A 13174-nucleotide genomic window follows, 5' to 3' on the forward strand; every position below is an offset into this window, starting at 1 on the left:
CCAGAAAGCATTGCATTAACATTTGACTATAGGCCCGCTTTAAAGGTAACTCCTGGTCTGAATTTGCAGTGGAATATATAGAGGACTTTCCGAAGAAAAAAAACATTATCTTAGGAAATATGGTGAAGACAATGGAACATGATAGAGATACATACATTGCCATTACTATCCTCCTAAAAACAGTGGTTGCTTGGCTGTAATGTTTAACATCTGAGTTCAGAAATTTCTAAAGCTGGCCATACACTAGATTTTCAAATGAACGTTCGTACGAAAATTCTCAGTATATTTAGTGACTTGACTTGTTTGCTTTTAACATTTGATTTTCAAATGAATGTAATTTCCTGACCAAAAACCACATACACTGTCATTCAAGAGAAATTTTCCATCCTGATCCTTTGAATCTTCTCATCACTGTAGTCGAAAATGAACATCGATTTGACCCCACTAACTAGAAAAATGAATAAACGTTCCTAAAACTAAAGTTTTAGAACAAAATTCTACTTGTGTGTGGTCTGTTTAAGTCATTGACTGGATCAAGCATGCAGAAAGTGAAGTCAGAATCCTCAAAATGCATATTTATTCTGGGTCAAAGATATGAAAAGTTCTGAAGCCAGAACATCAGCGTGGTGGCCAGGAAAGTAGCATTTTAAGATGCAGCCTAACAATGACCACTAAAACTGGCCATACATGGGTGAAAATTCACACACAGGTTGAACTGGATGGACTAGTGTCTTTGTTCAACCTTCCTAACTATGCAATTGTGTGTGGGCTGCCCCGCTCAATGAAAGTTGAAATCAGCCACTATCAGAATACAATGTCCTGGCAGGGGGAAACCTTGTTTGTGTGGATGGAGGAACCATTTTTTTTAATTCCGCTTACAGGCTTAATGGGGGGAAAAAAAAACTGCGTACAACCAGGTAAGGCCCCACTCACACTGTGGCACTACAACATCATACACATGTTAATGTGCTTAGCTTTAAAGTGATAATATTTTTTTAGCAAAAATAAAAAAAGATGTTATATTTACCTGCTTCATGCAATGATATTGCAGAAAGCGCCTCTTACATACTCTTTCGAAGTCCTCTGCCGCCACTGTCCAACCGTTCTTCCTTCGAGTGCCACTTCAGCCAGCACAGTGCTACGGGGGCAACCCTGTGAATGCATTCGCATTTTGGGCTGTGTGAGTCTATAGGCACACATAGTGCCAGTAAAATACACCCCTGCTCCCTCTCCCCAGGAGTTTGACTGAAAACCGCAGGAGCCTATGGCTTTCACTGCTGCCTGTGTCTCTTGTGAGTTTAGTAAGTAGAGGAGCAATACGGGAGGGATGATGCATCTGGGACATCACTAGATCGGGGAGTGGAGGCAGGTAAGTGTTTTGGATGGGGGTGAGAACAAATAGTGAGGAGTTTTTTTTTACCTTATTGCAGAGAATGCATAAAGGTAAAAGAAAAAAAAATAGACTTTAGAACAACTTTAAAGCTGACCACTCATTTGAATGGGCTTCCGTATGTACCTAAACATAGAGCTATGCTCAGACAAAGAAAAGAAAAAAGAAATAAAAAAGAATACAAAACATGTAAAAAAAAAAAAAAAAAAAAGGGCAGACTTGACGGGCCACTAAGTCATTTTTCTGCTGTCACTTTTCAATGTTTCTGAAGGCAAAAAAAGTGCATGCAGCAGTTTTGGTAGCACAGGGCAATGCATGCTGTGATGTGCGTTGCGATGCGCTGCAATGCAAGCGCGTTGAGAATATAGATTAGGAATTCAGAATGAATGGCACCACATCAAACTAACTCACACTACCACAGCACAACAGTGTGAATGGAGTCTTAGGAGGCTAGGTTTCCTGTTTATATTACTTTATATATATCGGGCCTAGCCACACAGCTCCGCTTTGCAATTTTTACTGGTACCATACACAGAGGATATAATAGTGGAAGTAAAGGTTAAAAGACACATCTTCTTGCACTGAATGTAAAAATGCATCTCCATCCAAGTTTCTTTATAGAGTGGGGAAGGGTTAAAACCTCTTTCAGGTTTTTACTACTGCCGAAGCCTCTGTTGGGAAGGGTTTCCCCTCACTTCTTGTCTTGGTGATGACATTATCACCAGTACAGAATGACAGGGAAAATATACATATAATAAAATCACTTTCATTAGGAGAAGAGTTAAAGTAAGCTGAATATTTCCAAGATTGAAGTGACACTGCAGATACAACAGCAGCAAACTTTCCCAAAAAATCTAAACACTTGTCCAGCGTATTTACCAAGTACACAAGTCAACTGACCTTGGATGATGGTGTCAGTGCTGCCACCGCTGAGAGTCTGTGACATGGGGTCTGAGTGAATTGGCGACTGCGTGTCTCCATCTGTTTCTTCTGTCCTGTAACAAGGAAGTTAAACTTCAGTGAACACTGATATCATGTGTAGCCCTATCTAGTTCTTTCATAAATATGCAAGACGGAAACATCATGTGACTTTACACATGCACTTGCCTTTTTGTGACCATTATGAAGTGGTCTCACTCCTATTTTTTTTTTTTTACTCAACAGAATGCAGTGGAACTAGTAAGGCTACTACTACTACAGCAGTAGAAGTGAGACTCCATGGTAGGGAAGGAAAAACTCCTTGTTAAGATGACCATGTCCAGCCATGCAACTTATACATACTTTTAATCCAGTTGATTTGTTCACATTGGAAGAAATATTTTCTTTCGGTGAAAGAAAACCTAATAAATATATAGCTATGATCTGTGCTGAGTAGAAAACTGTGACAGCATACCATGGACTACATTTGTAGTACTGGGAAGGTCGGCTACAGCAGTCTCTCCAAGCGGCGGAAGCACACTTGTAATTCATGGAAATTCAAGGAAGGGAGCAGAACCGGAGGAGGACAAGCTCTGGAAATCACAGAGTGATTAATTGCTAACAGAGTTCTTGGTATTTCAATAACAGGAAAAGTCTTTCAGCAAAAGCGCTGGAGGCTGTAACATATGCAAAGCCTACAGGTCAACATGTACTTCCTGTGCTTCCTGCTTCAGAAACTGTGATTATCACCTATATAGCGAGTCACACTTGTAATGCTACTCAGCAGCAGGTGCCTTTTTTTTTATTCAGGCTGCACAACCATCTATCAAGTTTTTTTAACCCCCGCAGAGCTGCACGGCTATATTCAGTTTCTTTAAAGTCCAACTGAAGCCTCAGTATTTATCACAGTAATGCAGCAGGCTGCATATACAGTAATATATATGCTCTTCTTTCTGTTTTTTATTTTTTTTCTGCACCGAGAGTTCAAATACCCTGTGCAGGGAGAATGCTAAAGTCAGACCACTGCTCACACACAAGCAATGATCCAGGTCTTCAGAGGCCCGACACTCGCCCTGTGCCAATCGTCATTGCTATAAAGGGAATGTGAGAGCCCCCTCTTTACTTCACTCCTTATCACCTCTTATCCATCTATTATCCATACCCCTGACCTTATGGGGTTGATTTACTTAACGCCTAATGCAAGGGAGTTTTAACTTTTAAAGGCAATTTCAGTGAAATGGTAAAAATTCAACTTGCAAAAAATGCCCAATCTTGTGCAAGAACAATTGAAAAAAAAAATTTTTTTGCTTGCCTAATATTGGGCAATTGAAGTCAGCATAGGCTAAATAAAAACTCCCCTGCAAGAGAACATGCTCTTTCTTTTTTAGTAAAGCAACTCCACTATGTCTGTACTGTGTTCCTACCCCCCTACTCCATTAGGTTCCATTCCACCCCCCCACGCATGCCTTTAGTTCAGTTAAAATGTTACTAAACCCAGTAATATGAAAATAGTTCATCTGCCAGCCCCCCACCCCACGCCCACAGCTTATAAATCTTCTTTTTACATTAAAATACTGCCACTATATACCTTTTTGGTTGATCTGTATACCACGGTTACATGATAAACTGTACAGTTTCTACAGTGCTGAGAGTTCAGGTAGGAGGAGATTTCCACTACAGCATGTATACACACCCACATGTGTGATGTCGATATCATGTGACCTGGCTATCTCTGAGAATAAGTAAATGTTCTATCCAGCATAAAAGACACAACTTAGCATGTGCAGGTTGGCTACTCTGCCTCCTGTGTTAGCTGGCCTTCCCCAGACAGACAGCGCAGGAGGGAAGGATCTATGCATACAGGATAAAACAAAATTTTTACACAATGCAGAGGATTAACCCCTTAAAGCGGTAATAAACCCGCACATTAAAAAAAGTGCCTGGAGTGTGAGTGGCCGGAGCCGCGATGACATCACTCCCGTGCACATGCGCAGGAGTTTTCTTCCCGGCAATGCTGTTGGACCTTCAGCTGGGCATTCAGAGCGCATTCGCCTGCTGACGTCAGTGGCTGCATGCATAGGGAATATCCCCTAAACCGTACTGGTTTAGGAGATATTAATTTTACTTACAGGTAAGCCTTATTACAGGCTTACCTGTAGGTAAAAGTGTAAAATTTGAGTATACTACCACTTTAAGTTCCACAGTGAGTATAACAAGCATGCTATGCTGCATATACAGACTGATTTTACTGTTGTGGGTTTAGTAACACTTTAACTTATGTTCTTGCCAATCACTGAAGTATTAATGCACTAAAATTATAACTTGCTGACCCTTATGCTATTCCACACCAATCCACCCATAGTATGTATTAAAGTGGTTGTAAACTCAATTTTTTTACTTTTACCTACAGGAAAGCCTATAATAAGGCTTACCTGTAGGTAAAAAAAATATCTCCTAAACCTGTACGGTTTAGGAGATATTCCCCTCTGTATGCGCCGCTGACTGCAGCGGCGCATGCGCACAAGGGGATTCTCGGCCTGAAAATCCGGCAGTGGCCGACCGGCCGGAATGCGCGGGAGTGACGATATCGCGGCTCCGGCCACTCACAGCGCCGGAGCCGCTATACCCGGAAGAAACGCCGAGGGAGCATGTCAGCTCCCTCGGCGTGGATCGGGCCAGATGTCGGGGCCTCGTTCGAAGGTAAGTATTTCATAATGAGCTAGTATGCGGTGCATACTAGCTCATCATGCCTTTTGTTTTGCAGGTTTAAAAAAATAAATAAAAAATTTGCAGGTTTACTACCGCTTTAAACTTCACATGAATCCATTCTGCACACCCATTCTATTACATCTGTTATACGTCCATCGTTGGACTTAATAATTCCCGCAAGAATCCCATAATCTGGATCCCCCACCATAGATAGTGAGAGACATTCTGGGATGAAAGCATCTTCTGGATTTTCCAAATGTGAATCTGTATGAAAGTAGTAAATAATGTGAAAGATGAATCCACTGCAAATTACTTCATTTCCACTACTTAGGGGGTCCATGTTCGGTACTCTTACACCAAGCTATTTTGCAACTTTGCAGGCTTATAGGAAATGTTATTTTACACCAAATGCAAAATATATACTGTTTGGCGGTTCTAAGGGCCGGTTCACACTGCGGGCGATGCGAGGCGACACCGACTTGCCTCGCCGCGACCTGCCACGACCTCAGCGGCGATTTGCAAATGACTTCTGTATAGAAGTCAATGCAAGTCGCCCCGAGGTCGCCCAGAAGTAGTACAGGAACCTTTTTTCTGAGTCGGAGTGACTCGAGTCGCTCCTCTCAGAACGGTTCCATTGTACAGAACGGGGGCGACTTGTCAGATTGCGGCGAGGCAAGTCGTGTCGCCTCGCATCGCCCGCAGTGTGAACCGGCCCTAAGTAATTTTCTAGAAAGAAAAAAAAAATAAAGCACATTTTGACATGTAAACAAAAAGTGTGAGAAAAGGCCTGGTCTTCACACCTGTGTTTCTATTTTAGACTAAAGTAAGCTTAACTTTTTTGTACTGCGTATATTTGAATTCTGTTTTTTGTATTGAATTCAGCATTAAATTGCCATTGAATTGACATATAAACATTTGCATTTGGTGCAAAATAACATTTCCTGTAAGCTTATAAGGTGCAAAATATAAAAATTTCCAAAAGTGTCCACAATTTTTGCCACCACTGTATATATAGAATTTATGTATGAGGTTATGGATAAGAAATGTCTACAAGCGATTAAACAAGAACATTGTTACAACTTGCTCAGAACATCATACGCCTTCAAGACCTCTGAAAAGTGGTTACAATGTTCACCGGTACAGATACATGAGCAATGCAATCATGATATATCACAGATAGGAGAAGAGAAATATCAGGAAGAACAGAAAAAAACAAAAACAAAGTACATGAAACCATGTAGGGGTGTATAGCTTGATGCCATGACCTGTCAGCTTATGGGTAATTACCCTGGTATATCACCAAAGAAGATTGAGAAATCAGATTAATCGCAGCAAACAGTGAATCACAGTAAATAATATTAGTCATGGTCACCATCAGATCTATAATGTATCCAAGTTGTTCAGATTTTATAAAATTTGTTGTAATGGTCTCTGCAGGTGTGCACCCATTGCTCTGCCTCCATAATCTGATCTACTTTTTTTGGACTATTCATCTACATAAGGTACCAATTGACATTTCCAGTGCAAGGTGATCAGACTTTTGCTGCATTTAATAAATGTGGGATTGCCCACCTATTAAACCCTTTAAGAGAAAGGCTGGATTTACACCTATGCATTTTTAGTGCTTTTTGTATTTTGCAGATTTGCACTACTGAACGTGTTCCATAGGAAACCATGTCAGGCTGGGTTCACACCATAGCGATGCGGGAACGCCGCGAATCCGCGGCGTTTTCCCGCATCGCATGCCTCCCGCCGGCAGTTCACACTGCCCTATGCGAACTGCTGGGAGTGTCAATGAAATGTTAATGACACCCCCAGATCCGTCCACATATCGCAGTGCGATCTGCACACTCGCACAGGAATCGGATCGCATGGTGTGAACCCCCATGCGATCCGATTCTGTTGCGGACCAAAAAAAGGGTCCCGTGCGAGTTTGTGGCGGGAGCGATGCAAATTCAGCCATACTATCTGTATGGCTGAACTCGCATCGCTACGGAGATCGGATGTGATTTGCACTGCAGTGCGGTGCGAATCACATCCGGGTCTCTCACCCGCAGCGGTGTGAACCGGACCTTAAATGGACTGTAGTGCAAATCTGCAAAATGCAAAAAGCACTAAAACTGCATAGGTGTAAATCCAGTCAAAGAAGGAGAGAGTGCAGTAAAAAGAAAGATGGATCATCTTGTATTAAAATAGTAGTGATGTCTGGAATCAACTTTCTGATCTCATTCCACAATGACTTAAGAATGGGTCATTCCCACCAGATATGGAGCTGTGAAATGTGTGACCCACAACCTCTACAACAGCAGTCAGTAGTAAAGTCTTTGGGACCCTTTACCAGAGTTAACACTTTATAACTCGTTTCCTGTAGGTTTGAATTCATGGTAGAAGCATGGGTCCACCTGAGTACAGACAGCTTCTGCGAGTCAGAAAACAAGGTTTCCAGCTCTGTTTCTCAAAAGTTGTCAGGGAATCATTGCGCTTCATTTCCTGTATAGCAGTAGTTACATAGATAGTCAGTTGTCTGTGTCTCCAAGAGTCAAATGGAAATAGACCATAAGCTTCCCATGACTCAGGGGGGATGCAATTTGCCATCCACCAGTAATTTAAGGCAACTTGTATCCTTGCCCATTGCCCAAGTACTGAAAAAGGAAAAAAGACTAACGCAAAGGGAACCACAAAAAAAGCCTCCCAATGGGAGAAGGGAAATAGAAGGTGCTGACAGGCTAGTTTTATTTAGTCTGTTCCAAATTCTCAGAGTATGCACTTTTAGTAATGAGGTAGAGTCTAGGAGACTTCAGAACACTTGCAGGACCCGTGGGCGTGGGCCAGATTTTGTCCTGCCATGCACTTTTCAAGTGTCACCCACAGCTTTTGATGCATACAGTATGATGGTGCCAATTCTAGTGAGAGCCACTGCTTTATAATAAGTAAATAGATTTGGTAGCCCCAATTCACCTTCTGACTTCGGCTTGGTCAAAACTGTATGATAGCCATAGTTTTCCACGTTTCATGCAAACTGAACAATAAGCTGTCTGCAAACTGAACAATAAGCTGTCTGCATAGGCGTGCACGGGGTGTGCATGGCCACAACCTAATCACCCTGTGCTGTCCCCAGAGGTTTGCCCCAAAATGCTGCATCCAAGAGAGTGTGGCCCACGCTGCCTGTGAAACTGTTTAACAGGCAGCAGAACGTGAGAATTGCCAGAGCTGTTCAGTGTATGAAACTGTCAGATAACAACACTGCATGCAGGGAGAGACACCAGCTGTCAAAAGTCAGTGGTGATGTCGGGGGTGGGCGGGACTGAACGGCCAAACACCAGCCAATGGGATGGGATCTGGGTGGGCCGCTACATTTATGTGGCTCCTCCCCCTCTCTGAAGCAGCTCAAACATTGGCTGGTGTTTATAGTGCTTGGTCCTGCCCACCCCCGACATCGCGGCTGAGTTGTAAGTCATCACAACTCAGCTAGGATGTCAGGGGTGGGTGGGACCAAGCGCCAACACCAGCCAATGATTGAGCTGCTTCAGAGAGGGGGCGGAGCCAGAGAAATGTAGCGGCCTGCCCAGACCCATCCTATTGGCTGGTGTTTGGTAACTGTTCAGTCCTGCCCACCACCGACATCACCGCTGACTTTTAACAGCTGTTCTCTCTCCCTGCATGCAGTGTCATTATCTGACAGTTTCATACACTGAACAGCTCTGGCAAATCTCACGATCTCCTGAATGTGAAGCTCCCCCTCTCCCCTATCTGTGCCACCCAATGCTGCCTATCAGTGCCAACCAATACTGCCTATCCGTGCCAGTGCTGCCTATCAGTGCCAACCAGTGCTGCCTATCACTGCAAACCAGTGCTAGCTATCAGTGCCAACCAATGTTGCCTATCAGTGCCAGTCAATGCTGCCTATCAGTGCCAACCAATGCTGTAAATCAGTGCCAACCAATGCTGTCAATAAGTGCCAAGAAATGCTGTCAATCAGTGCCCATCAGTGCTACCTATCAGCGCCCATAAGTGCTGCCAATCAGTGCCCATCAGTGCTGCCTATCAGTGCTCATCAGTGCTGCATATCAATGCCGCATATCAGTGCTACCTATCAGTGCCCATAAGTGCTGCCCATCAGTGCTGCAAATTAGTGCCCATCAGTGCTATCTATCAGTACCAATAAGTGCCCATAAGTGCTGCCCATCAGTGCTACCTATCAGCGCCCATAAGTGCTGCCAATCGGTGCCCATCAGTGCTGCCTATCAGTGCTCATCAGTGCTGCATATCAATGCCGCATATCAGTGCTACCTATCAGTGCCCATAAGTGCTGCCCATCAGTGCTGCATATCAGTGTCCATCAGTGCCTCATATCAGTGCCCATCAGTGTTGCATATCAGTGCCAATCAGTGCTCACAATTAGTGCCCATCAGTGCCACCTATTAGTGCCAATCAGTGCTGCCAGTCAGTGCCCATCAGTGCTGCCCATCAGTGCAGCCTATCAGTGTCCATTAGTGCTTCCAATCAGTGCTGCCTATCAGTGCCAGTGTCCATCAGTGCTGACAATCAGAGAGCCCATCAGTGATGCATATCAGTGCTACCAATTAGTGACAATGAATGCTGCCAATCAGTGCAGCCTATTAGTGCTGCTTATCGGTGCTGCCTTAGCAGGGATGGTGGAAACCCCTCTACAGATAATTACCTTCAAGTGCAACAACTTTTTAGTTGGGAGGTTCACACCATTATAGCACTTTGGAATTTTTATTTTTTAGAGTGTTACACTTAATTGTATATGTTTTAGTTATGGTTATAATGTGAATTATTGCACTTGAAGTTAATTTCTCACCACCCCTGCCAAGTCCATGTCTTTATGGACCTTGCTTTGTGTACTGGTGCGCAGTCATGTTGGAACAGGAAGGGGTCATCCCCAAACTTTTCCCACAAAGTTGGGAGCATGCAATTGTCCAAAATGTCTTGGTATGCTGACACCTTAAGAGTTCCCTTCACTGGAACTAAGGGGCCAAGCCCAACCCTTCAAAAACAACCCCACACCATAATCCCCTCTCCACCAAATTATTTGGACCAGTGGACAAAGCAAGGTCCCTAAAGACATGGATGAGCGAGTTTGGGGTGGATGAACTTGACTGACCTGCACAGAGTTCTAACCTCAACCCGATAGAACACTTTTGGGATGAATTCGAGTGGAGACTGCGAGCCAGGCCTTCTTGTCCAACATCAACACCAGACCTCACAAATGCCCTTCTGCAAGAATGGCCAAACATTCCCATAGACACACTCCTAAACCTTTCGGACGGCCTTCCCAAAGGAGTTGAAGCTTTTATAGCTGCAAAGGGTGGGCCAACTCAATATTGAACCCTATGGACTAAGACTGAGATGGCATTAAAGTTCATGTGCGCGTAAGGTGTCCCAATACTTTTGAACACACACACACACACACACACACACACACACACACACACACACACACACACACACACACACACACACACACACACACACACACACACACACACACACACACACACACACACACACACACACACACACACACACACACACACACACACACACACACACACACACACGCGTATATGTGCTTGAGCTTTTCGGGTGCACACCCTAACGCACTAGGCTGCGCACGCAGAAAGACTTGGGAGAGCAATAACCATCGGAAAAAGAATAGAATGTTTTTTGGGGAGAACATTCATCTTTATAATATTTATTCTGCCCAGCCATGTGACAGTAAGATTTTTCTAACTCTCCAGCTCCCATTTAATAAGTGTTAGCAAAGGAGCATTGTTTCTGACTATTCTTGTATATTTCCTCTTAGGAACCCTGCTAATTGCTTCATATTGCTGTGAAAAGGTGTCTGTGAGGGTTCTGTAAAGGTTCCCATTCATCCAGGTCATGCTATATCTAGTATTAGTTAGTCACATTCAACTGGACTTGTATTGTAATGTTTGTAGCCTATCCAAGCCACCTGTTCAATTTCAATGAGTGTCAGGAACTTGTCCTAGCATTTATATCGACATCATAAAAAACCTTAATCAACAAAATGTAGCAGATGTTGACCAGTGGCAGCTGGTGTTTTTTTTTGGGGGGGGGGGGGGCTTTAAACAACCACCCCCTCCCCCCTGGCTGCACCTCACCCCGCCTGCTCGCTGTCTGTTGGTACAGCACTTACCCCATCTAGGTGGCGGGCATCAGCTCCTGTGTACTCTCCTCCTTACCTACATGCATCTTCTCTCCTCCTCCTAGGTGTCCAATAGGATCGCCTGTCCTTTCAACCACTCAAATCTCAAGACCCATTACCTCATTGGCCAGGAGGAGGATCAGTGTTACAATAGAGAATATTCATTTGCTATTAAATACACCTGGGTGGGCTTGGTTCACATTCTCTGTGCCCCAAGTCCACCCTATTTGAAGCCTAGGTGCTTTGAAAAAACACCCACCCCCCATTTGAATCCATGCATCCAGCGTCCTGAAAGGGGCCAGACGCATTTACAGGGTGACAGGCCCCTGATGTTGACTGTAACTAGAACAAGGTGGTTTCACAATTTTCACACCTTCCACCCCCAAGTCATCAGAGCTGCAGGCGCTCCCATCTTCACCCGTCTTCCTTCCAGGTTCACAGACTCTGGCTGTATGACTGGCCAGAGCTGCAATGACATCACTCCCACGTGGGAGGCGCAGTTTACAGCACAGGGCTCTGAAGGAATGGCCCAGATGGCAGGGCCTTCAGAGCACATGTGCTAGTGATGTTACCGGCTGCATGTACAGTAAATATCTCCTAAACGGTGACTGTTTAGGAAATATTTACACTAACTATAGGTAAGCCTTATTATAGGTTTACCTATAGGTACAAATCAGAGATGGGCGTTTACTCCCACTTTAAGGTGTGGATATAAATTCTGGGGATTGTTCCTGGCACTCATTAGAATTGACTTGGGTAAGCTATGAAACATCTTTAACAAAACACAAGTCCAGTTGAATGTGACAAATTACTACTAGCAAGCAACTAGTGATAGCAGACATATCTCTTTTATAGTGATATGTACTTCTAATTGCCAGTTACAATTATGCTTGTAACTGTGATTTAGCTCCTTGTATATCTCAGTATATGTTTTTCAGACTACAACAGACATTTAACAACTACAAGGGTCACCAGTTGCAGCCACTCGATAGCTGCATGACTGTATGATAAATACCAGCCTAATTGTTAATAGTTATCGATGTGCAGTTATTACTTCACCTATAATAGACGAGTATGTTAAAATAATTGTCTGTGATATTAATATTATACATAAGGATGGTATCAAATACACCATGAAATTACATTTACATCAAAATGTTAAAACATGAATAAAAAAATTCCCAAATTCATATGCATGAAGACTGGCTGCCTGGAGTGATTTTTTTTTTTTTTTACTCTAAAACAAACAAGATTGCCTACCCACGGTTCGTGCATTTTCTGATTTCTGTTGTCCACAAATTTAGCTGCTGGTCATCTGCAACTTCAAAAATAACTTCAGTGGCACTGTCCTGAAAAATAGGATAAACAGAGAAAAATAAAAATATTACAAACAGTCTCATTGTCTAATTCTAGCCACAGCTAAAAAGTCTATTTCTATCTGTGTGAACCCGTTTCTTTATGTAATGATAATTACACTTCATTGGAGTGTTTTTGTATAAATCTTCTAATGTTAAAGCCGTAGGACACACTCTTAAATTCTCTGAAGAGCTTTGTCACATCAGCAATTGTGTAGAGATTTGTAGCAGCTACAGGATCTGTATCGTTAGCATTTTTGTTGCTAAGAAGAAATTATGAATTGGAGTCAATGAAAAGTCCATATCACTGTGATTACAGTAGTTTGTTGCTCTTTTTTGTACTATAAAGGGCTCATTTTAGTTTTTTTTAACCCTATAATGCTACTGGCCGATTAATCGATTATGAAAATAGTAATCGATTAATTTCATTACCGTTTAGTTGTCGATTAATCGATTAGTTGTTTCAGCCCTACTGATATCCAGCAACTAACTAGCCATCGTATCCAATGCAGCTGTTGAATACCAGTGATTTGAAGCTGCTAGGCATGTACCATAGGAAGCGACAGCAGATACACACACTGTAGATAACGAGTCTTAATTTGTAGCCAC

The 13174-nt window shown here is 43.1% G+C and overlaps 1 protein-coding gene across 1 annotated transcript in view; it reads right to left on the minus strand.

Moving 5' to 3' along the window:
• SH2B3 (SH2B adaptor protein 3) overlaps window positions 1-13174 on the minus strand; it is a 198726-nt gene that overhangs the window by 24665 nt on the left and 160887 nt on the right. The window contains exons 5-6 of the mRNA XM_077462019.1: window positions 12471-12559; window positions 2291-2385 (exon numbers count right to left, since the gene is read on the minus strand). Of these exons, the coding sequence (XP_077318145.1) occupies window positions 2291-2385; window positions 12471-12559 (184 nt within the window). The remainder of the gene's footprint in view (window positions 1-2290; window positions 2386-12470; window positions 12560-13174) is intronic.

This window comes from Lithobates pipiens, unplaced genomic scaffold (genome assembly GCF_037356315.1).
Source record: "Lithobates pipiens isolate NorthernLeopardFrog02 unplaced genomic scaffold, aLitPip1_a1.2 Scaffold_3, whole genome shotgun sequence".
NCBI classification, from domain to species: Eukaryota; Metazoa; Chordata; class Amphibia; order Anura; family Ranidae; genus Lithobates; species Lithobates pipiens.